We start from the raw sequence: 26608 nt of genomic DNA on the forward strand, positions 1-26608 counted from the left end.
GGCTCCAGAGAAGTCATCTAGCTGTTAAGAGGCAGATGCTTGGTGATGTGCCTCTAGTTGAATATACATTATATTATTTTCCTCTTTTCATCCCCTTTTCTCTCAATACACAGGATGCAATCATCCATTTGATTAAAATATCACGGATTATTCGTACTCCACAAGGAAATGCATTGTTGGTGGGTGTGGGTGGATCTGGAAAACAGAGTCTGACCAGACTAGCATCATATATTGCTGGATATGAGAGCTTTCAAATTACTTTAACAAGGTAACACAATGCGGTGTACATAGCCATTTACTCCTTAATTTGCCATAGAAATTATTGTCTCACAATCAACTTAAAGAATTGCAAACCTGTCAAACATTTTATCTCTTATTGTAAACTAAATTTTTGATCAAAACCATTTGTGCAAATGCACAGTCTATAGATGACAGATCCTGGATCTGTGTTTTGCTGCTTTTATGCTATTGACAAATCTGTCTTTCCTTCAGCATTTGAGTTGCAATCTGCCCTTGTGAAATCCCACTAAAATACCATTTTCTGCTAAAGGTAACAATAATCTGCTGGTGTGTTTGGCATAGTGGGCAAATGCTGATGGCCAGGACATATAATAACTTTTTCTATAGGTGATTATGTACCCAGACTGTATTATTACAACTGCTATCAATGACTTAACAGTTTGTAATGCTGGAATTTAGTAATTTGTAGAAATTTGAAGTGACTGGGAGTAACTACTGCCTTCCATCTGTTTCTCTTTCAACATAGGGTTAACAGGGGTAAGCACTGAGGGCTAGCAGTTTATATTTCACTCTGAAAATTATTCAACACATTGAGAAATCTTCATTAGAGAGATATGTCAGGTCTTTGAACAATGCTATGAGGTTTCTGATGAAAGGAAAGAAAGACATATCACAGCCTCCTCTTGTGTCCCAGAAACAAAAGGAAGGAACAGTGGGAACAGAAAAAAGGAGGGAAAGAAAAAAAGTATGAAGTCACAGAATAGACTCCTTAGACTTCCAAGATTCAAAGTGTATTAATAAGGCAAACAAATATTTCAGTCACTTAAGAAAGGTTCGTTTGCTGAAGCTAACTGGAGGTTGGCTAAAAGCAGGTAGGTGCAAATGTGTATTTACAAAGCAGATAGTCATCTTCTGTAACTTGCCACAGGAGGCTGTGGAGGAGGAGAATATCAGCAGGTTCATAAATGGATACTTAGAGAACAGGATGAACATTCCTTCTAACATTTCTAATATATTGGCTACGAATAGGGAGGGGGGAAGAAAGAAATGAGTGGTGAAGAGTGGATGCTGGCTCATGTTTTCTAAGTAAGAGTTTCCATTGCTGGTATTAAGAGTATTGAGCTAGATGGACTGCTATTCTGACTTAGAGAAAATCTTGTATTCTTATTGGAATACCACAAATCACTATATAGCTGTAGCTGACACATGCAAACTGCAGAGATAGATTGTTTTACAAGTTCTGCGATGCTTGCATTAGGGGTACTTATAGAGCAGTGGTAAGATGGAGCTGGAAGAGGACTGGGAGACTTTCTATATTGCATACTTAATATAAAAATAGAGTATTCAAACACTGGAAAATGGTCATTGTGTATTGCAAGGACTTTGAAGAGACTTTTGGAAATAAGAAACTAGTTTCCAAGAAAAGAGGTTCCTAATTGCAGCTTTAATTGACTAAGCACATAACGGACAAAATCTGCCATTTTATTAACCTTACTTTACTTGATTTTATATTCCATAATCTGAAACCTGTAGTTGAATTTGCATGGACTTCATCTGAATCTTGCTTGTGTGCATCAGCTGTAAGAGGTGTATAGAAAGAACCAGTCAGGGTCTCCAATTTGCAGCAGAGTTATCAGCCCAAGTGATAATGCTCAAGCATAATTTCTGGGGCTTAATTTCAGTTAAACCAAATAACACAATACAAACCTTAATTTTGCTTTTTCTTGTCTCTTAATGTTTTCCTTTAACCTGTTTTCAATATTTTCAGAAGATGATCCGGCTGTATTTACATAATGGTTACAAGTATCAGAACCTACTTGACCACTTAATCCAGCTGTATTAACCTGCAGTTCTAATAGAGAATTTGCATTTGCAAACTGTAGGGATGCAAAGCAGCGCATGATAATTACATTAGACATAGTATTGCTTTTACCATCTTTTTTTTCAGTACATTATTCTGTGATTTCACTCCCTTTCCCATTATTTATGCTACTGATCATTCTATTTAGGAAAATGTTTAAGAAAAAAACCCTAAAAATTGAAACCAGGAGATATGGAATTAATTTCTTGTGTAGATTTTTTCTTGCCTTAAGGAAACTGAGCCAGATGATAGATATCTCTTAAAATGGTCTGTAATTTTTGTTCCCTCTCTAATCCTTTTCTATCTCAGAACATATGCCACCAACAACCTTTTGGATGATCTGAAAATCTTGTACCGCACTGCTGGGCAAAAAGGAAAGAGCATTGTCTTTATATTCACAGACAATGAAATCAGAGATGAATCTTTTCTTGAGTACATGAACAATGTCTTGGCTTCAGGTGAAGTCTCAAATCTTTTTGCACGAGATGAAATAGGTGAAATCACACAAGACCTGATACTGGCAATGAAGAAGGAGTACCCAAGACGTACTCCCACTGCTGAAAATCTTTATAATTACTTTCTTGCTCGAGTTCGTAACAACCTTCATGTGGTTCTTTGTTTTTCTCCTGTTGGGGAAAAATTCAGAACTCGTGCGCTCAAATTTCCAGGTCTGATTTCAGGCTGTACCATGGACTGGTTCCAGTGCTGGCCTAAAGATGCTCTTGTAGCAGTTGCACAGCATTTTTTAGTTTCCTACCATATTGAGTGCACAGATGAAGTGAAACAGAGTGTTGTTAACACCATGGGAACATTTCAAGATATTGTAGCTGAAAAATGTGTTGAATACTTCGAACGATATAGGCGACGAACATTTGTGACTCCAAAATCTTACCTGTCTTTCATTGGAGGCTACAAAACTATTTACAAAGAGAAGTTTACCAATCTTGGAAGTTTGTCTGAACGCATGAGAACAGGTACTGTAAAATCTGTTTGATTTTTGTTTGTTTATTTGTTTTTAAAAAGGTGAGAAGAATCTGAGCAAAAGAAGGCAAAAGTATGGATTTAAATTGTGAGTCACTGGAAGCAGACTCATGTTTTCAGCTGTGTTGTGTATGATCACAAAATATGCAGAGGTTTTATTTAATTAACTTTATGAATGTTGCAGATTGCAGATGAGTTTTGAAAGTAGTATGAGTTAGCAGTTAAAATACCTGAAACTACTGCTTTGACATATATGCATGCCAAGGAACAACTGAGATCCTAGTTTTCATATTTAAACATGCTAGAAGAAATTCTGAGGGAAGGTAAGTATATGTTCAGATTCAGTCCCTCTGAAGAATCTTTTAAAGAAACAGTTATATGCCAAATGTAAAATTTCCGAAATATTGCACTGCACAAGGTCATACACACTAAACATTTAAACAGTTTCTGAAACTGAATGATGTCTGGAAGTAAATGCAAACTTGACAATGTTTCTTCTTCCACTGTTACCAATTGTAGAACTGATCTATGTACATGTATGTCCATAGGTAGAAGGTGGCTGGGTGCCTGGAAGGAACATATGTGCTTTATTTTGAGGGTTAAAAAGATTTCCGTGATGCATTTACATTTAGATGTATGTATTTATATATCAAAGTTTTTATACTTAGAGCTTTTCTAGGTGATTTTCTCACTGTTTGATAAAAATGTTGGAGCATTGCATTGCTCAAGAATCTTTAGTTTCTTTTACCCCCTTCTGATCTGGATCTTCACATAATGTTGAATTTAGAAGGTCAGCCTAGTCTCCTTGTGCCTTCACTTGTATTGCTCAGGAGGCCAGGTTTCTCCTTTTTGTTTTGTACGGTGAGTACAGTCTAGTACTTCTTATGGTCTTATGGATTTCTGAAATTTCACACATAATTCTTAGCACTGCCATTCACAATACTAATGCTTAATGCTTTTCAATATATGCATTTAATGTTTAGTGGCCCTCTCATATATAGAATATAAGCAAGTGATCAAGTGACAGATTCTGAAGACTTTTACTCATTTAAAAAAAAAGAAAAGAAAAATGAAATAGCAAACTAATATTACCCCTGCTTACTTTTGGTGTTCAGCCAATGGGTTCACTTATTTTAAGTTTCCAGATTGCTCCACTGAGGTTTCTCTCTTAATAATCTTCCTGTTGCTAAAATGGAATTTATTCAACACAGGTCTTGCAAAACTGATGGAAGCTGAGGTTTCAGTAAATCAGCTCTCCAAAGAGTTGGTGACAAAGGAGAAAGATTTGGCTGTAGCTTCAAAAAAAGCTGATGAAGTTTTATTGGAAGTAACTATGAAAGCCCAGGCTGCCGAAAAGGTGAAAATGCAGGTGCAGAAGGTAAAAGACAAGGCTCAGGCTATTGTGGATGACATTGCCATTGATAAAGCAGCTGCAGAAGAGAAGCTTGAAGCTGCGAGACCTGCATTGGAAGAAGCTGAGGCAGCTTTGCAGGTCAGAATCAGCATGTAGTTAACGATTGTTATTTGTATTAATATGGCTTATGCTTCTGACTTGGAAAAAAAAAATATAAAAGGACTACCACTGACCTGTTAATCCTTGTAGAAAAAGTCCTGAAAACTGAGGCAGTGGAGATGTAAGATGGGCAGTACCTCCTCTACTGTCAGGTAGTAAAGCAATCACTGAGTGGTACTCTTTAAGACTTTCTGCAGTACTGCTTCTGAACGACCTGCAAAACTGCAATTGCATACAGTCCTCCCAAAAAACATCTTTCGCTACCATCAGGTGATTGCTTAAATAGATGGATTCTTTTCTTTTTTAATTTTTCAGACAATAAAACCTTCTGACATTGCAACTGTTCGCAAACTGGGTAAACCTCCTCACTTGATAATGCGAATTATGGATTGTGTGCTACTTTTATTCCAAAGGAAAATAGACTCAGTAACACCTGATCAAGAACGCCCATGTGTGAAACCATCATGGACAGAGGCTCTGAAGCTAATGAATAATTCAGGATTTCTTAGCATGTTGCTTACTTTCCAGAAGGTAAAAAGTTAATGGTGGTGCATAAGCTCTTATGACTGTCCTTAGAGATCACATGAAAGTGTACTCTACTTTCAAAGGTAGTTTGAAACAGATGAGGCTTTTATGTACCTATAGTTGTAGCTACTTTTGACTGTAGTCCTCTCCATTTTCATGGTTAATTATTTCGGTAATCTATCTCCTGAGCCACACAGTTTTGATGGCAGACACAAGTATCCTAAGCGCTAGGTAAAAATCTTGAGAAGCATGGTGTTGTCCTTATTCAGGCAGTTCCTGCTTCTCAGTAGGAATTTGCCTTGAAAGGGCTCACTGTTGATTATGCAAATAGCTCACTTTCTCTAGTGCTACTAGGCCTGTTTGCATATGAAGTGCTCTAGAACTCCATCTCCAGAATTGTTCAGTGGGGAGCTAGGTGGAAATACAGAAGAAAATTAACATCCTGACATGAAAAATAAGGAGATATTTGGGAACTTTCAGTGTTTTTTCACTAGAAAAGTAGTGAAATGCAGAATGAACTGAGAACCTTAGTATCAACTGTAAGAAAAATAAAAGCAATTTATTGTTTTTATTGTAACAATAAATATTCAATATATAGCAATTGTTGCAACAATTTTTGTCAGGTCAGAAATTTCTCCTGTTGGATTCACTGAACTGTGAGACAAGGGAAATTTCTCTGCAGGGAAGAGAAGATGTCACAGGTAGCTGGACCAGAAAAAGACCTAAGCTGGAATATGGAATAGCAGAATCACAGCCCACCTTTAAAATCCAGGAAACCAAGCAGGTTTTGCCAAAACCTGGGTTTTCTGCAACGTTGCAGAACATACTCTTTCATTTGTACACTGTTTTTTTCAATCTGCTTCAGCTGTGCATTTTGCTGATGCCTTTTCTAAGGTACTGGAATTTTTCTGTTGTGCAGATGAGGCTTGAAACCATGACTCTCACTATCCCTGGGAGCCATTTCTCCCAGTGAGCCACATTGACAAGGCACCATGTGGAAACTTCCACTGCCTCTGTTGACAGTCTCTTCCTGGGGCTGTCAATCTGGTCACTTTTCCAAGTGCTGTCTTCACTATGCAGACAGAGGAAATGAGTTTAAAGATAATGCGGACTAATTATGGACTCCTTACTCAAGCTTCTCTCTAACGAGGCTTCCAGTTTTGGCACTTCATTAATAGTGCATGTGTTGATGCCAAAACGGCACAGAGTAACTGTTCAGAGAGAGTTAAGCATTTATTTCGTGCAGTGTTGGGGACCTAGCTGATTCGCACCAGACAAACTAGCTCCAAAGTTTTCAGTGAAAAGTCAGGTATTTTATACAGTTTTTGAGAGAGGTCACACAACATTTTTACATACATACTCATTTGATTTTGACACCTAATCATTCCATTCACAATAAGTGGGATCTAGGTGGAGTAGACCTTTCAGTTTTCTTTGTTCAATGATTTCCTGACTTGATGGTCTCCTTATCTCCTTCAGGTGCCCACCTTATCTTTTCTAATTATTCAGAGTACATTCAGTGGAACCTTTTCTAATTTTTCAGAGTGCGTTCCTTTCTCAACACAAATAGAGCATCACCCAGAGCATTGTACCAAACTCATCGTGACTAATCTTTTTTTTTTTTTTTAAGACCCTGTTCTGTTTCATTCCCCCCTTTTCTTAAGACTTATGAATTCTTTTGTCCTCAAGTTTCAAAAACAAAAGGCTTTGGTAGACATGTATCATTGTCCATATTATTTGCGTTCTTTTAACTATGGCATTTAGTTTATACCACAGACAGACGTTCAAGAGCAATAATAGGATCATTCCTCCCAACATGGTTAGTATGGGATGTATTAAATAGTGGAATACTTGTGTTGCTTTAGGGGAATGTCCTGCGAAGATGTCCCACCAATAATGTTCTCCTACTTGTTCTGCATTGGATAAGATAGATTTTGTATTTTCAGAGTCATGTTTTACCTGCCAAAGCATGCGTTGGGCCATTCTGGTTACTTCTTGGACCAGTTTTTCTATGTCGGGGTGCCTGAGCGTTGCTTTAAAGAGACTAATGTTCATGCCTATCTGTAATTCAGGTACGTCATGATACAGGGTATAATCAGCTTCAATTAACTGTCTAGTAGTTACAGGAACAACATAATCAAAGTCATAGCCAACAATTCTAGTAAAATTACATACACACAAATTGGTACAATTCGCTTTTTCAGACAATTATCAATAGTAATGTTAACACAAGAAGTTCTAACACATGCACATCCATTTCCTACGTAAAACACTTGTGATTGGGCTTCAATATGTGGAAACATTTCAGAAGTACACATACCCTTTTTAATATCTAGACATAGATCTTCATTCTCTATTGCTGCATTTTCACAGATGTATCCCAGTTGTTCTCTGGGGATACATGCCTCAATGCTAATACACTGACATTTGCCTTTGATCTGATCATAACTTGCCCAGACATTATGGTCCATGGGTCTGACAATGACTTTTTGGTGTCTTGTTCTTTTGCTGCACTAATTGTGAGCGCTTATGCTTCAATTTGTTCATGTTGTGGGTTTTAGGTGAAGTTTACTAGTTGCCACCAAGCCTGGTGATCTTTAATAGGTGGCTTAGTAGTAGGACTTTCTTCAGGCTTAATGATAAACATTTCAGAAGCACCTCTGTCTTTGCTAGCCCATAAGTACATAATTGAAACTGGCTGATCAAACAACAGTTTAAGCTCCCATTGGGCTTTGTTTCTTTTATCCTTTTTAACACTACCCCACAGGCAAGAAACTGGTCCTTCCTTTTTTTTTTTTCTTTTTTTTTTTTTTTCCCAAACATTATTGTCTATATCTTCCATATGACTAAATGTGACTGGTTTTTCATAGGTGCTATTAGCTTGACTTGTTTTGTCTCTTGTCCTATTATATTAACACCTTTAATGAATTCTGAGATTCTAAGTCTTATTCCAGTCTTGTTGTGTATATGATTTGTTGTTAGATAAATCTTAAATGGCTAGACCTGGGTTAGACTCTAGGTTCATCGAGAGCGGTGTGCCAACCCATGGAAGTGATTCAATAAATTGCGCATCAGACCATGGCCATTCTAAAATGGGAGCTTGAGATGAAGTTACACTGATCAAAAGTCCAAGAGTCAGCATTGAGAAGGCTTGAGAGCAGGTGCTCCTCCTCATTTGGAAGTCCATGGTTTCTCAGAGTTTTCTCAGGAGTTCTCTTGACTCGGGAGTAGTGAATCCAAGTGGGTTGCTCCTTTATCCGTACTGCTGTGAACTAGTCAGTAACACCTGGAAGGGTCCATCTCACTTTTTCTTGCAGAGGGTTTCCTGAAAAATTCTTAACACGTACCCAAATCACCAGGACTCAACAGATGTAGTTTTTAGTCAGGTTGCTTAGGCTGGTGTTCTAATACTACTGTAGCTTTTTTATTTAATTGTTTCCCTACAGTTACAACATAATTACACACATACTGGTTACCTATTTAATCTAGAGCTTTGCTATTTATAATTTCTATCACATAGGGTCGTCTATACAAGATTTCAAATGGTCTCAGCTTCTCTTTTGATCATGGTTTGACCCTCAGTCTGATTAGAGCAATAGGTAAAACTTGATACCAATATAGATTTATTTCTTGGCATATTTTGGCAATTTGTTGTTTAATAAGATGGTTCATTTTTCCCTACTTGCCCACTTGCTTGGGGTCTGTAGGGTGTATGCTGTTGCCAATTGATTTTTAATGTTTTACTTATTGCTTGTACGACTTGTACACAAAAGTGTGAGCCCCTGTCTGAAGAGATTACTGCTGGAACCCCAAATCTTGGTACTATTTCTTATAATAGTATTTAGATTACTTCATTAGCTTTATTGGTTCGGCAAGGGAGTGCTTCAGGCCATCCAGAAAATGTATCAGTTATAACCAAGAGATAACGGTAGCCCCCTTTTCTTCGGAGTTCAGAGAAATCAATTTGCCAGTTTCACCTGGGAATTGTCCCTTGTTTATTGACCCTTGATGTATTTTGGTTCCAGTATTTGGGTTATTTTTTAGACAGAGTTCTCATCGAGATGTGACCTGTTTAATTGTGGTAAATAGGTTTGGTCCTGCCACTCTGACTCTTCAATGCTGATAAAGTGGGTCTAAGCCCCAGTGAGTCTTATCGTGTTCTGCTTTTACAAATTGCCTTACTAGTTTTTTTGGCAATACTAATTGTCCCATTTTCAGTTGACCCCAACCAGTGTCCAATAGCTTACCTTCATTTTCATCTATCCACTTATAGACTGTTTCTTGATATTCTGGCTGGAAATTTGTGTCTAGTTTTTCTTGTACTAGAGCTGCTGTTGATAATTCTCTGCTTCTTGCAGCAGCTAATTTAGCTTCTGCATCAGCTTTCCTGTTACCTATTTCTGGAAGGGTGTTACCTTTCAGGTGTCCCTTTACAATGCATTATAGCCACTTGTGTCGGGAGTTGGATGGCTTCTAACAATTGTAGGTTTTCCTTTGCATGTTTTATAGCTTTTCCTTGGGCAGTCAGTAGTCCTCGTTCTTTCCAGATTGCTCCATGGGCATAGACAATAGCAAAGGCATACTTGGAATCAGTCCATATATTTATTCATCTTCCCTTTGCCAGTTCAAGAGCTCAGGTGAGGTGTTGCCTTCTGCTCCATTTGTCAGCAACAGCAACCCCCTCCTCCTCACCATCAGAAGGATTCAGGGCAAGAGATGCTCTTCCTGCTCTGCAGGTTACACAAGCCTGCCTCTGCAGCAGCACTTCTGCTTTATCTCTTACCCTGAATGCAAATCTGCTCCTTGCTGCTTTAAGTCTGTGTTCTTACGTATCACGCCTTCGCAGGCAAACAGCAAACACCCTGCCATGCGTCCAGCAGGACTCAGCCGCACCTTTGGGCGGGTACGGGGGGTTGTACAAACTCACCCCAATACTCTAACACTTTCACAGGGTCTTTGACTCTCCAACCCCACTTCAGGTCTTACATTAGTGCAAGTTTTTATCTTATAACGTGCTTCATTCTGGTTGCTCTACAGAAGGAACCACAACCTGAGCTTTTTTTTTTTTTACACAAAAATTTCAACAAGAGCATCTCTGTAGTTTAGGTCTCAGTTTTTCCCCATCCTTTTCCAGAGCCATAATCAAAGGATTGGATGGTGTTAATCCTGCACTCCTTCTGCCACACAAACATATCTGCACACATTACTTCATCCCACTTTTGTTCTCTACGAAGAAACAGCATAAGCTGTAAAATTGTGTTGTAATTAAGACTTCCTTCGGGTGGCCATCTTTCACCATCACCTAATGTATACAGAGGCCACCAATTCTTACAATATTTTTAAAATGTCTTTTTGTTCAAATTTCCACTGGGAATTCCACCAAATTCTTTCCAATGCTTCAAAATACATCCCAGGGGTGTTTTGGTACTTATTTCTTTGCTCGCTCCGCCCCCCATCTTCCTAATAAGTCTGGTATTTGTCTACAATGTGTTAGTTATTACTGGAGGCACCATACTTAATCTCAGAACACACACCACAGTTCAAGACCTCTATTTAGCCTTATTTCTTGATCTTATTTTTTTTTTTTGTGAGGAGATAATATATCTTAGCCACTTTCCACCCTTTGCTCGAGTATACAGACAGCACCTATGACACTAAGTGCAGAGGCTAGTTTGTGCTTTTCCCAAATGATGTTAGTTTTAATGTTTTGTCCACAGTCTCCCGCTCTAATTTCTAATTATGCATTCCAGCACTTCATAAATTGATTTTTCAATCGCTTCATCTATCTCTGGCTGGCCTCTCGTGCGGAACATGACACGCAGATCAGATCGGGGCTCCCCACTCGCTTCACAGTGACACTGCGTCTCTCACACACACCGCACTGCGGGCAGCCCTTGGTCACACAGACAGTGTGTTACACGGTACTGTGCGCTTACGTACAGCTCCAGTAACACTGACAGTTCGCATTATCACACAAAAGTACGCATTTCAATGAACAATTGCCAAAAACCAAATTATTTGGTTTTTGGTCCTAAGCAGCATGTTAAGTTTTTAGCTATTCACCTAGAATTACCAAATTACCAGAATTACTTTTTTTTTTTTTTTTCTTTTTAAACATACATTTCATAACTCCAATTTTGGACATGTAGAAGACAACACATAAAACAAACAAGACACAAAACACTATTTCAGTTGTTACATTCTAGGAATTCCCCAAATTTTAAGACAACCTAAAGGAAGTTTTCAGCTTCCCAAATCTTAAGACAATCAAATATTCAAAACAAAGAATAAATATAAATACCTTTTATGTTGTGCAGAAGTCCTTGTCCACCTGTGTGAGAAGCCGAGGGGTAGGGGAGCCTCGCCGACAGAAGATGCATTTGGGGTCCCTGAGGGTCCCCAGGCCCCTGGAGTCCAGCACCAGCGGAGAGTTCTCCTGCCTGCCTTGCCAAATTGATGCCAAAACAGCACAGAGTAACTGCTCAGAGACAAATTTTGTCTTTAAGCAGCAAAGGTATTTATTTAGTGCAGTGTTGGGGAGCTAGCTGATTAACACCAGACAAACTAGCTCCAGAGTTTTCAGTGAAAAGTCAGGTATTTTATACAGTTTTTGAGAGAGGTTACACAACATCTTTTACATACATACTCATTTGATTTTGACACCTAATCATTCCATTCACAATAAGTGGGATCTAGGTGGAGTAGACCTTTCAGTTTTCTTTGTTCAATGATTTCCTGACTTGATGGTCTCCTTATCTCCTTCAGGTGCCCACCTTATCTTTTCTAATTATTCAGAGTACATTCAGTGGAACCTTTTCTAATTTTTCAGAGTGCGTTCCTTTCTCAACACAAACAGAGCATCACTCAGAGCATTGTACCAAACTCATCCTGACTAATCTTTTTTTTTAAGACCTTGCTCTGTTTCAGTGTTCCTGCTGGTAGTTTGCAACACATTTAACTTTATTCAGAAGAGTCAAAACAACCTCTGTAAGACTGAGTTCTTGCAGGAAGTGATAATGATGAATGTGGTGAAGAACACTAGACTACTTCCACCCCTCATGAGGTACTTTCACATGCTGTCCTCCTGCCTCATTTCTTGTTTCTAAGGTTGAGTGTATATCAACTACAGAACTACAGAATGGTTTGGGCTGGAAGGGACCTTTCAAGATCATCTAGTTAACCCTCCTGCCGTGGGCAGGGGCACCTTCCACTAGACCAGCTTGCTCACAATTCTGTCTAACCTGACCCCAAGCACTTCCAGGGATGGAACATCCACAGCTGCTCTGGACAACCTGTTGCAGGGTGTCACTGCAACACCCTCACTGTAAAAAATTTCTTCCTTATATCTAATCTAAAGACACCCTTTTTCAGTTTAAAACTGTTGCCCCTTGTCCTTCTCTACAGGCCTTGATGAAAAGTCTCTGTGTCTTTCTTTCAAGCCCTCTTTACATGTTGAAAGGCCAGAATGAAGTCTCCCTGAACCTTCTCTTCTCTAGGCTAAGCAACGCCAACTCTCTCAGCCTTTCTTCACAACAGAGCTGTCCAGCCCCTGCTAATTTTGTGGCCCTCCTCTGGACCCACTCTGTGGTGGGGCCCCCAGAGCTGGATGCAATACTCCAGATGGGGTCTCAGAAGAGCAGAGTGGGTGAATCACCTACCTTGCCCTCATGTCTGGAGTTCTGAGTGGACTACGCTGCTTACTTGTTTGGGAGATTTTTGGGTTTTCCTGATTTTTTTAGGCAAGGAAGATTAGGGGATAAAATAGTTCCTTGGATTTAAAATTCATTACTTACAAAAAGAAAAGGATGACATTTTTCAAGCTTTTGAACAGAGATTTAGGCCACTGCTGATTGGTCTTCCTTGCTTCACCTTTGCCAGCTTGCTAGCTCATAATTTTGAGTAGGAGAATGAAAAAGTCAAAATGTTTGTCCAGCACTATTTTACATTTTAGCAAATGCTCATAGTGAGAACATCACTATGTCTGATCTTAGGAATAATATAATGAGTGTCTTTGTTATTATAGTAGTTAGGGATCAGACAAGTACAAGACAGTCCTTTAGGCTATGCAGAAAACCAGGAAAAGGGTATGTTGCCTGACAGTATGAATGGAGGATGATTTTTAGGTGCATTAAAAGAAAGGCATGAATACATTGCCAAAAAAAGGGGATTCTTAATGCCTCTATTGTTAAGCAACCATTGTTACTCTCTATAAGCTCTTCTATTTCGTACATTGCTTAAGGAGATGAATTCAATTTTCTTCTGACACTTACATAATAATGGATTAACCACCATCATCAAAGATATGGCTTTTCATGTTCTCAACAGATTGTGAAGGGAGGAAAAATCTGAGATTAGAATAATGAAGTGAACAGCTGGAAAAGATCACTTTTGTGGTTAAGGAAAAGGGTTAGCTTCAGTGAAGTGAAGTCAGTGCCTTGCAGTTTCACCCTTTTCTTTCCTAAAAAAGCATGTTTGACTCCCTTAGTTGTGTTGGCGCTGGTGTCTGTCTGATGCCACGGTGAGGTTGTTCAGGGAACTAATCTAGGAGAAAATGAATTATTAATTTGCTGACTTAGATTTCTGACATATTAGCTTCCAAACTGAGCATTGGTGATGGTATTAAAGATGGGGCGAGAACATCTGGTTGAGGGTTAGAGGAAAGAAGGTACAGTGCTATAGCAGCAATAACTTAGATCAGCTTAAATTGTTGTGGAGCTACAGGTACAAGTACTGTCTGTAAATCTTATGGGTCAAATAGAGATATTAAAAGTAAACTCAGGTCAATCTGTTGCAATGGAAGTAGAAGCTATTTTCACAAAAAATGGCTAATCTGTCCTTTATAAGAATGAAAGGCAACAGTGTTGTCCATTTCTTCTGCAAGAAGTTAAACCCCATGTTTTTAAAATGAAGAATATTTCTATGAAGCAGGCTTTATTCTAAAATCCATTAAAAAATATTTTTTCCTTTCCATTGACTAGGACTCAATTACAGGAGAAACTGTGGAGCTTTTAGAGCCTTATTTGGATATGGAGGATTATAATCTTGAGACTGCTAAAAAAGTATGTGGAAACGTAGCAGGTCTTTGCTCATGGACACAAGCAATGGCTTACTTCTATGGTATTAATAAAGAAGTTCTTCCTCTTAAGGTATTTCATATTACTAATTTTATTTTTCTGAGGGATGTCTATAATTGAGTAGAAAAAATGTTGCATTATTTTGGCTAAAAATATCATGAGTTACAAGTTCTTATTTCTTCAGTTGTGAAGTCAAGAACACAGAGTTTAAATATGTCCTGGCACTTTTTTCCCCTTGCACAGCTGCCCTGTGGTACAGTTGTTACTTGTGTGAATGTTGTCAGTTTTCAATGGAAGCCTTGGTACACAGGGTCTTTATAGAGCCTGGCTATCTGCAAGTGGGAGATACCGAGACTTGGATTTGGACTTGGTGCCAGGCCTGGGAAGGAACATAGTCATTGTGGTCTTGGTAGAATCTGGGAGAGGAGAGACTGTTCTCGGCACAGAAGTATTCTTTAATTAATTTAGCTGGTATTCAGCTCTCTAAGAAAATTTTGGAGTGTCAATCTGTTACATGTGAGTATATATATGAGTTGTAACACTGAACTACAGTAGAAGGAGATCAGCTACTGTTGTCTGCATTCCTACAGATAGCTTTATTGTCTTGGAAATGTTTCATTTATGAGCATATTCAAAAAAAAAAAAGGTCTTAGAATATTTATATAGTGATTTATAATCATTGCTTCTACTGGGGATTTTATGGCTCTTTTCTGAAGAAATACCTTCAATTGGTTATGCTTCCACTGTACTTATGTTCAGTCTCCTATTGTATAAGTCACTGTATGAATGGTACATTCAAAACTCTTGGTATATTCTTTTAGAATATCTAGACAGGTCTGATTGAATTCATTAAAAGCATGATTTTTTTATTCATGTAACTGATAGATAAGACTATATTTCTGTGATATTTAAGTAGCAATTCCCTTTTCATATAATGGGATGTTCAGTAATGAAAACAGAATTTGAAACATGGCTATTGAGAGCTATAAAAGAGAGCAAGACCTAGGGGAAATAGTGGCTTTATATGCAGAGGCAAATGAAAACTGCAAAAGTGCTCTTGCAGTTTTTATTTGAATATATATGACTTAAGATTATGTATAAATTTAACGTTGTGTTCAAATATTTACATTATTGTCACACTGTAGCTGATAAAAAACACAATGTGCATTTCTTGACAAAGTAGTGCCTGTTGTCAGGTATAGCAACAGACACAAATACTTTAAAACTGAAGTTGTCAGAGGGAGGAAATGTTTAAAGTATGCAGGAGATATTGCAGGAAGCACTGGAGTGATGCTAAGAAAATAATTGAAAATAAATGTACAATTAAACTGCATAAAGTATTAGCACAGGCTAAATCATCCAATGCTAAAAGCAGGTTTACTGAATGAATTAATCAAGCTGCTTTATCCCAACTTCTGTTCTAGGAGATAAATCCCCTTCAACACCTGCAAAATCCATCCAATGTATTTTTAAATTGCATCTTAACTGAGACTCAGTGCCTTATTTATCTTAAATGTGACAACCTGTGAAAACTAATTAAGTGACTTATATTTTAGTAAATATAGTGTGCAAATATTAACTCATTCCTAGAAATGGATACCTAAATTCTTTAGATGTGTGGCCTGTAGCCTAAGGGTCATTAGTTAGAATCAAATACAGAAAGTGTAACTTAATCTTGCCTCTGAATACAATGCTGTGAGGTTGCTTATCATACAGTGGTCACCATGTGTGCTACTTTCCTACAAACCTTCAGCATGACTGTGAGCTGTTCCTCTCTAGCTTGCTACCTAGTAGACGAGCCTGCTTGATTAACCTGATAATTCTGAAACACCATCTGCTCTTTATCCATTAGTTCAAAAAACTTCAACAGCAGAATGAAGAAGCCCTGGCTTTTGCTGTGATTGTGCTAGCCTCTGATTAAAATACTGTGTATAGGGGTATAGTTTCCCTTAGAGATGTCTCCAGTGATTTTAATTAAGTTCTTCTTAGGCTGTTATGATGATCAAGTGAAGTTTGTCTACAGTTTATAAATTCTATTTGATATTGGGGATTCTCCCTGTCAAACTCAGTTTTACATCTGAGACTTTATTGCCTTTTCTGCTTTCACTTGTCTCCATGCTGAACTAAAACCCACAGCAGGAAATAAGAGGAAATCTTGCACCTCAGGAAGAGGTAACAGTCAAGAAATGTCAAAATTTGATGGTTGTCGATTTAAATAAGCGTGTTCTTGTCAAGGTGATGCCCACTGGGCAGAAGAATGAACAATCAAGTCTGAATTCAAGGCCTACAATGATTGTGGAAGCAAAGCATATACTCTTGGGCATGAAGGGGAGGATTAGATTACTTAACAAAACAGATTGAGGTCAGGACATGTAACTGAATGGAAAAAATGGAGAAACTTTCGGTAGCTAGTAGACACTGTGAAAACCAGGTAACAGGTGTGATCTCTGTGCCTTTCAAAGGCTGTTTTAGTCCCAAAGAATGGTTAGCGATAGCAAAGAAATTGAGGCAAAGATTTTATTATATGTTATTCTGCATGGATATGTTTGCATGTATACATACATATATATCTGTACATATCATAGAATCATGGAATAGGTTGGGTTAGAAGGGACTGAAAAGATCATCTAGTTCCAAAGGGCAGGGACACCTTCCTCTAGACCAGGTTGCTCAAAGCTCTGTCCCACCTGGCCTTGAACACTCCCAGGAACAAGGCATCTGCAACTTCTCCATGCAACCTGCGCCAGTGTCTCACCACCCTCACTGTAAAGAATTTCTTCCTAGTATCTAATCTAAACCTACCCTCTTTCAGCTTAAAGCCATTCCCCCTTGTCTTATCACTACATGTCCTTGTAAAAAGTCCCTCTCCAGCTTTCTTGCAGGCCTCCTGTAGGTACTGGTAGGCTGCTATAAGATCTATAAGGTCTGCCCAGAGCCTCCTCTTCTCCAGGCTGAACAACCCCAACTCTCTCAGCCTGTTTTCACATGAGAGAGGTGCTCCAGCCCTCTGATCATCCTCGTGGCCTCCTCTGGACTCACTCCAACAGACTGATGTCCTCCTTATGCTGGGGCCCCCAGAGCTGAATGCAGTGTTCCAGGTGGAGTCTCATGAGAGCACAGTAGAGGGGGAGAATCAATCACCTGCCTCAACCTGCTGGCCATGCTTCTTTTGATGCAGCCCAGGATTTGGTTGGCTTTCTGGGATGCAAGTGCACATTGCCAGGCCATGCTGAGCTTCTTTTCTGCCAACACCCCTAAGTCTTTCTTTTCAGGACTGCTCTCCATCCATTCTCTGCCCAAACTGTATTTGTGCTTGGGATTGCCTGGACCTGCATGCCTTGTTGAACTTTGTGAGGTTCGCACAGGCCCACCTCTCAAGCCTGCCAATGTCTCTCTGGATAGCATCCCTTCCCTCCAGCGTGTCAACTGCATCATTCAACTTGGTGTTGTCGGCAGACTTGTGAGGGTGCCCTTAATCCCAGTGTCCATGTTGCTGACAAAGATGCTGAACAGCACAAGTCCCAGTATGGACCCCTGAGAAACGCCACTAGTCACTGGTCTCTACCTGGACATCGAGCCCTTGACCACAAGTCTTTGAGTGTGGTCATCCAGCCAGTTCCTTATCCACTGAGTGGTCCATCTGTCAAATCCATGTCTCTTCAGTTTAGAGAAAAGGATTTTGTGGGGGAGAGTGTCAAATGTTTTGCACAAGTCCAGGTAGACGACATCAGCTGCTCTTCCCTCATCCACCAATGCTGTAACCCCACTGTAGAAGGCCACCACATTTTCCAGGCCTTTGTCCTTAGTGAAGCCACGTTGGCTGTCACCAATCACCTCCTTATTTTCAATGTGCCTTAGCATAGTTTCCAGAAGGATCTGCTCCATGATCTCTGTGCACAGAGGTGAGATTGATTGGTCTCTAGTTCCCTGTGTTTACCTTATTTCCCTTTTTTAAAATGGAGGTTACATTTTCCCTTTTCCAGTCAGTGGGTACTTTGGACTGCCGTGACTTCTCAAATATGATGGATAGTGGCTTAGCCACTTCATCTGCCAGTTCTCTGAGGACCCATGGATGCATCTCATCAGGTCCTGTGGACTTGTGCACCTTCAAGTTTCTTAGATGTTCTTGAACCTGACCTTCTCCTATGGTGGGTGATTCCTTATTCTACCAGTCCCTGCCTTTGCCAAGAGATGTACATAATTATGCACATATGTATATGTGTATAATTTTACTTAGATTGGTGAATTGAAAACATTATTTTTAGAATGTCTGCAAAACCTATGTATGTATTTGCCTCTCATAATGTTTCCCTAAATAACGATGTGTCCAAGTTTATTATGATATGGAGTCTCTGAGAGAATTGGTACAAAACCAGTAGAGTGTTTTTGTGCAAAACCTGCAGGGATCTGGGACAGGAGCAGCTAGAGATTACATTTTCATGAAGAGTTGTCATTCAGATGCCATGCCCAGGACCAGACTGAAGCAAAAGGCAAAAGTGGTCACCCAGCACATCCACAGATGCTCCTGAGCAGAGTGACAGTGTCTTAAGTGCAAGAAACCTGCTGACCTGGTCCAGCAGTAGTGACTGCTTAGTGGACTGTGAGAACAGTGACCTTGGAAAACTAAAATTCTTGAAACAAGAGAGATGCTAGGAAAGCCCCAGATCTTCCTTGCCTGTGGTGAACTATAACGTTTCAGCTGCTTTTTTTATTATGGGTTCTCCTAGTAATATTTCCTGAATTTACTGAGCAATAGCTGCACTTCAGAGTGATCTGGGGTTGGCCTGCGCATTCTGTTCAAGGGCAGGGATAACATCAAATAGTATGATTTCTTTGTGTTGGAGAAGGCATTTTTATTTAAATGCCTTCTTGAATCAGGGCCAGATATACCCAGTGCCTTGCAAAATTAAGTTTGCAATGAATCAACGTGAAACGTATGGCTATGTCAATACTAATAAATTAAACAGTACTAGGGAATTTTTCTAGACATTAAAGTGATCATCTGCGCTGTTAAATTGTTAGAATGATCCCTAGTTTGAATTTGGTCTTGGCTAAGCAGCATTTTCTCAGCAATCTCTGGGCACCTTTCAGGAACTAGCTTGGTCCAAGGGTCATTTCCCTGAGGCTGTTTGCATGCAGCCATACTGTTTCGGAGGCTGGGAGAGCTTAATGTGAGCTCTTTTACACTAGTTAACCTCAATGTCAGAGAAAGATCCTGAGCATGTTTAATTTAACAGTATAGCTGTGGACAGTAATTACATGTTCATTTGTCTTGGTTTTATGTGGAATGCAAAAAGGTTCGAAGGAGCAGGGTCATCTCACCACCTGCTATGAAGTCCTCTCTGAGGGCGTCTTGGAAGAAGGCAAAATATCTGCTTAACAATTTAGTCTAAGGCCCTGGTTGGCACAGATACTGTCTCCACACTTGCCCTGTGCAGACAGATGCAGAGAGAAGGTAGAGGCGCTGGCTGGAGCAGATGTTGAAAGGATTGTTTGTGTGGTTCCCCACAATGCCAATGGCAAAAAGAAGCCGAAGCTGGTGCTCTCACACAAGCCTAGGCTTGTTCTAGCATAGCCCCCATTTCCAGGAGTGCAGATGAGAGTGTGGATCTTGTATCTTGCATCCTTATTGTTCATTCACATAAAATACATTTATTTGAGCTTTCACACTGCATCCAGCTGGAACAAATTGTGAATCCTTGCTTTGCTGCGTGACTCAGAGGGATGAAATTAAGGGTGTGAAGCTTGTTCACATCGCAATGCCATTAAAATTAGAAAGGCCACAGTGGTTCTTTGTGCTTGGGAGAGACACATCCTTCCCGACTAATTGGCTGGAAATCTTTGTATGAAGCTGCTTACGACTTTAATATCCTTCTTGTGCACAAGATCATCCTTGGCAATGGAACTTGCCTCCTGCTCTCATGGCAAAGCTCTGCACAGGAAGCTGCCAGCCAACCTGACAGTGGTGTCAAGACAAAAGCCATGTTTGTACCCACGTAATTTTGAAAAATTGAGTTAGAAAGAAAGACAGGGAGAGAGGAAATAGCGATGATTCCATACAGTAATCTGAAACAAGTAGTCTTTCTGCCTTTGGGAATCACATAGGTTGGTCGTCCTGGTATGACATTCTTGTGCAACCAATCGTTACTCATCACATATAATTAAGCACCCTACAAAACCAAACTAATACCAGAATGTATTACTGCTTTGTTATGATTACCCTAAAACTGGCTGAAAACTTTGCTTAAATTGTCTGTAAAATATTTTCTTATTGTAAGTAATCTTCTAGAGACCCTGTAAGTCTTGTGTAAATAATTTTAGGGTTTTTTGTCATGTTAGAATACAATATACTTTTGCTTTTTACTTCTCTGAAATATTTTTTCATTGTCCCTACATCTTCAAAGCTGGTAGCCTTTTAAGGGCTTTTAAGAACTGGGAAGTCTGTTTATCAGTCTTTTGAACCTTTCTGGGTAGTTTATTGCTGCACGGAGGTCTTTTTCATATTTATAAGGCATCATTGCTTATATGTATTGGGAATTCACGTGGCTGTCCTTTTCCTTTGAGTTTTACATTCCGCTGTGATAAATGTCAAGGTGAAATATGAATGAATCCACACAGCCAGGTGCGAGTTGTTGTTGCAGCTGTTCTGCCTAGGCTGTCCTTCTCAAGATCAAGAAAGATCCCTATATAACCTCACTATTTGTCACCTGGGGGGTGAAACAATATGTCATAACTTTGTTTTCCTCCCATTTTTAGCCCTCACAGAATTTAAGGATAAGAAGATGCTCTGCATTGGGGAAGCAGGGGGTGGGAGGTGTGAGGAAGGAGAGAGGGGTCTGGTGCAGGGCTCTTTCTGGTTATCGGTGAGAAAAGCCTGACAACAGATGGCTTAATAAGGTAAATGCTTTAATATAAGATAATAATAATGTAGAAGATTTAAGCTGGTTAATTAACATTGATAATATACAGCTGTGGGCTGGCTTCAGGGGCGGTGGGTTGGCCGATGTAGACAAGGTGGAGCTGTGGCTGGTTCTGTTAAGGGGTTGGGCAGCCAAGGAAGAGGGAGCAGCCGGGGAAGAGAGAGAACTGCGACATAATAAGAGGAGTTTATAATAGCTTGAATGACAAAAAAAGGGAGTTTTCTCTCCATGGACAGTATCTGCTCTGCAGCTCTGTCTGATGCTGCACAAATGGGGTGTGCCCAGCATCTGAAGGGATGAATGAGAAAAGTCTTTAATGTTTTAGTTTCTGGAAGAGAAAAAAAATGCATTTTTTGTATTTGTATTGTAGAAGTAATTGATGGGAAAAGAGAGGGGAAGAGTAGTTTCTGTTATCATGATTATTATTTTATAATCCGCAAGGACAATCTTAATTTTCTTTTGCACTGAGAATATATTACAGAAAACATTGTATGGGTTTCTTAATTTATCTAGTGTACAGCTATTTAAAGTGTATTGTGACTTCAAATAATTCATGACTGTGATCAGTAGATCATTTAAAAAATGTTATTAAAACATTTTAAGATTGCATTGAACAACTTTAATGTTATGCTTGTGTTCCAGTTTTAGATTGAAAAGTTAAAAAGGAAAAAAAACCCTGCTGTAATCTTAAATGTGTTATTTTAAAAAGTACCCAATGCTTTACAATATATGCTATTAAATGAATGTCATTTGCTCTTGCCAAATAATAGGTATTAACTACTCTTTACTTTTAAATGTTTGTAGGCAAATTTAGCCCTGCAAGAAGGAAGACTTGCAGCTGCCCAAATGGAACTGAATAATGCACAAATTCAGCTGGATGAGAAGCAGATGGAACTGGATCAAGTACAAGCCATGTATGATACTGCTATGAAAGAGAAGCAGGCTTTACTTGATGATGCTGAGGCATGCAGAAGGAAGATGAACAATGCCACAGCTCTGATTGAAGGGTTAGGTGGAGAAAAGGTACTAGTACATATGAGTATATTTCCATCACAAAGCAGGGGCTCAGTTTTGAGATTACTCCATAATGATCATTGGTAGTAGCCAAGAAATTTAAGGCATGTTAACATCTCATTATCATATGACACTTAATTTTAGTTTATAGGTATCCTTTTTGCTTGAGCTTCATGTAGCTAACAAAGTAAAACAATTTCTTGTGTTAATTTAATTATTTTGTATGTCATACATGATTTATGTCATGTCATACAGCTTGTATTGGGATAAAATTCAGATTTAAAGCCAAGGAGCCAAATTCCTTTTAGCTTTAGTAAGAAGAGAAATTAGGCTTAACCTAAGTAATTGCCCTGAAATATTTATAAGGATTACTGTTTTTTTCTCACCAAGTATACAAGAATAGGAATTTGGAGCTTGACTAATTTCCTGAATGATATTTGAAGTTCAGATTTCTACCTTTTACAGAATTATGGGTTAATTGGTATCTTCTGCGCTGAGTTTGAAATTTACCTTTCTTGTGCAGATTTTTCTGGCTTCAGCCTGAAGGTTTCTAGAGGAAGCAGGATACACTTCCCCCCCCCCCCCCCCCCCCCCCCCCCCCCCTTCTCATCTGATTATTTGCTTTGATAATTCCTTTGTTGATTTCACTGAGTCAAAACTGAGTGTTGACTTGCATCCTATGAGGCCAGGACTTCAGCATTTGTTTGCATAGCTGTACTTCAAAATATATCAATCAAAAATGTTAGATGCTTTGTCATATTTTTCAGTTAACTTTTAAATTCAAGAGCAACACCAAAATAGGAAGTTACAGTGCCTTATTGTGGGTTTTATGAAGCCTTGTGTTATGAGGTTTTTAAGAGCAGTTATTCCATTCTACTTTTGAAAATTCAGACCAAAAAATTAAGACTATATATGGCACTTGAAGCCTTGGGCAAAACTGACACTGGGTTAAATGTGTAAATTCTAAATTTAAAACATGTAGGTCCTGGCCAAGATTGCATACAGAGCAAGATTGCATACAGAGTGATTGGAACAGAATAGAAATCTAGAGAGAAAGGAATAAGTAAGACTCAAAAATAATATTCAGAAAGTCACGGAATCGTGGCATAATTGAGAATGGAAGGCATAACTGAGATTGGAAGGGACCTCTGGAGATCATCTAACCCACCTCCCTGCCACTCAAAGCAAGGTCAAATAGAGCAAGTTGCTCAAGGCATTGTCCAGTTGGGTTTTGTATATCTCCAAAGATGGAGACTCTCTTGGCAACATATTCCAGTCCTCCACTTCCTCGCATGATTGTTGGTCATCCTGTCACTTCATTCCTCCTTTAAAGCACTTACCAGTTTGGCGAGCTTGTTGACAAAGATGCTTTTTCTCCACTTGGTCAGGTGGTTGCCATCTCTTCCAAGCAAAGTTCTACTTCTGAAAAGAAAGATTTAAAGCCAAAAATACTCCTTGTTCAAAGAACAATTATTTACTAGAAAGAGGTAAATTCTCGAGTAAGATCTTCATGTTAGTTTTACACCTGCTTAATCTCACTTTGTGATATTTTACATACAGCTTCGTTGGACAGCAAGCAGCAAAAACTTTCAAAATCAAATTATTAATTTAGTGGGGAATGTTCTTCTGGCCACTGGATTTCTCTCTTACTCTGGACCTTTCAATCAGGAGTATAGGAATTTGCTGCTCCAATTGTGGAAGAAAGAGATGGACAGCAGCAACATTCCGTACAGTAATGTAAGTGTTCACCTTCTGTCCTGACCTTACTCTTTGCCTTGCAGAGAAATAAAGCGCAGAGCATTCCATTCTAGAAAAGTACGTAATTGGAAGATTATATATAAGCTGTCACATTCCATCCAATTTTTAATAAATGAAAAATCTGAACAGTTGACAACTGAGCTTCTAAAACAATATGTTTTAAGATCCTCTTTATACTGTCTTGCATTGCAAGTTTGGTATATAGGCTGTTGCTCTGGCAGATCTGAGAGAGAGGTGCTGTTTGAGATCAGATGCTCTGGGAGGAAATTCCATGATATGGGAAACAGATTAAATTTACAAGATTAGAATAGATTTAACTTATAAGAGGTTCCATCAGGTAGTCTCAGTTTTCCCCCATAGTTGAAGGTTTTCTGCAAATACCATGTTGTCTCCATAATTTGTCATAAAGTCAAGCAAATCAGCCACATCTAGCATTTACTGAAAGTGAAAAATACATATATTGAAGAAAACACCAGTTTTAACTGTCTCCCTCAACATTTTAAGTTATCTTCTTACAAGGAATAATCTGTGAATACGTGTTTGAGAATACCACCCCACATCTGGTGTTGCTGTGCCCCTATATTTTCCCAGGCAGTTGTTGAAGCAGCAGCTCCCAAGTTAGGCACTGGATGGTTCAGGGGGTTTCTCTTACTCTCAGTGCTGGAATGGAGGCATTAAGCTGATATGGCTTCATATCTGAGGATAGAACTCAGCCACCAAAGCTTTTGACAGAGCAGTCTGTGCTGCTGGAAAGTGCTGGGAGCAAATGCACAACCTGTGTACAGCTGTGGCCGTACCATTGTGAAATAGCTGAAGGTAGATTAGTGTCCCTTCTGCATCTTCTTTTCAGGTTCTCGGGGGACTTAAAACATATATTAGGGAGACCTTTTTGCCATGAGCGTTTTGTCGTGCTGTTCATCTCATAGAAGTTACCTGAGAATCTTTTTTTTTGTTTGCTTATGTTAGGTAATGCATAATGGTTCTCATAACAATGATTAACCTTAACCTGACATGAACCTCACAGCCCAGCCGAATTTATGCTATGAGTTACAAAGATGAATGATTCTGACTTGCCCAGCAAAGCTCTTTGAAAGCTTCTGATGATAAATAATGTGTAAGGCCAAGACGAATTTATTAATAAGGTACCAGTAGCAGTATACGCTCAGGCAAGATTATTTACCAGTGTCGTATGGGAGTCATCCTACATACATTAATCCCAGGGAGACTCTCAAATTCAGTGTACAAAATGTTCTTCAAAGCCACTTACCTTGGGGAATAACTATCATGTTTCTTACTATTTAAGGATAAGAACTTGGATGTCTAATGTCCTCAGAAACCAAGACATAAAGAACTAAAATTCTGCCTCTTTGAAGATGTTCTGACAACAGTACTAAGCTGCATCCTTCAAAATTTGAGGAGCACTTTTTGATTGTTTCTGTGGTGGTTGGTTTTTTTTTTTTCATATGGACAGGTTAGACATAAAATGCTGTAATTAACAAGTTTCAAACTATAATTACCATTCTGATTAGATAGTTTCCGTTAAGGACAGGATTGTGATTTCAATGATAGTGTATGAAAGAGAGGTTTAATTTTTTCCAATGAATTAAGTAATCACAAAAGGCAGCATATGGGCTTCTCTTGATACTTCACACCACAGGAAAGAATGCAGCTTTGCAGTTAAGCAAAAGGCTTGACATCTGCCTTACTTTGTCACAGATTAACTGGTTGTGGGTGAATGAGTCATTTAGGCGTAACAATTTAAAGAGCTGTTTAAAATTAGCTATCTATCTGTGTATTTAGGCACTTAAATTAGCTAAGTTTCAGAGTTGCAGAGTGACTGATACTTCCTGCTGCACTAAGAAAAAATTCAAAGCTGTTTAGACCCTACCCTGCTTAAGGAGCTAAATTTGGTTTTAGGCTCCAATTACTGAAAATTTTGGCTATTAAATGCTTTACTGTCCTTTTCACAAATGGAAATTGGATTCTTAGAGTTTCTGTCTTCTCACAATAATTTGTGTTGCTTCATTTAGATTCTTCAATAATCAGAGTAGTAAAAAAATCAAAGGGGTAAAACATCTTTTGAGTCTTGCAACCGCTGGTATCACTCTCATGATTCTATCATAAGACTCACAGTATCTGAAATTTTGCTTTAGGCTTCAGATGCTGAATTATGTGATTTTTGTAGAAGTCACAGGCTTTTTCTTTTTAAACATGATGTTTGTAGACAAACCTTACAAATAGAAATTCTTGAGTGAAAAATATAAGGAGCATTAAAAAAAACCTCCTTCAATTATATTATTTTTAAACTCACATCTTTATTAAGCTACTTTTGTAATTTGGAGAGCTTAGTTTGTGATTTTAAGTGCTGTTTTCTTCACATACACATTCCTAAGAGGCCAGTCACTGTTCATAGCGAACAAAATAAAGCAGGTTAGTTGACATGTGCAAATCAAATTTTAGAATATATGAGCTGGGAAGAGTTCTGACCATAGCAACAATAAATGTCCATGATAGTTCATGGTTATTGATCCGTAGCACATCTTTCTTCTCTGAGTCTCCCACAAGCCATCTTGTATTCATATACATACTTGGAGGGCACTTTACAACTTTACAGCAGGAAGATGTTCTTGTGACCAAGATGACCCTTTCTCTTCAGCTAGCAAGAAAAGAGTTTGCAAATACAAAAATCAGCTTATCATTAGATATTAAACTGGCTTCAGAG

General features: G+C 38.9%; 1 protein-coding gene across 1 annotated transcript in view; it reads left to right on the forward strand.

Moving 5' to 3' along the window:
- LOC130146491 (dynein axonemal heavy chain 5-like) overlaps positions 1 to 26608 on the forward strand; it is a 176263-nt gene that overhangs the window by 95257 nt on the left and 54398 nt on the right. The window contains exons 52-58 of the mRNA XM_056332652.1: positions 114 to 268; positions 2411 to 3075; positions 4294 to 4574; positions 4911 to 5126; positions 14099 to 14266; positions 21919 to 22137; positions 23689 to 23865. Coding sequence (XP_056188627.1) covers positions 114 to 268; positions 2411 to 3075; positions 4294 to 4574; positions 4911 to 5126; positions 14099 to 14266; positions 21919 to 22137; positions 23689 to 23865 — 1881 coding nt within the window. The remainder of the gene's footprint in view (positions 1 to 113; positions 269 to 2410; positions 3076 to 4293; positions 4575 to 4910; positions 5127 to 14098; positions 14267 to 21918; positions 22138 to 23688; positions 23866 to 26608) is intronic.

The sequence above is a fragment of the Falco biarmicus genome, chromosome 3, assembly GCF_023638135.1.
Source record: "Falco biarmicus isolate bFalBia1 chromosome 3, bFalBia1.pri, whole genome shotgun sequence".
Lineage (NCBI taxonomy): Eukaryota > Metazoa > Chordata > Aves > Falconiformes > Falconidae > Falco > Falco biarmicus.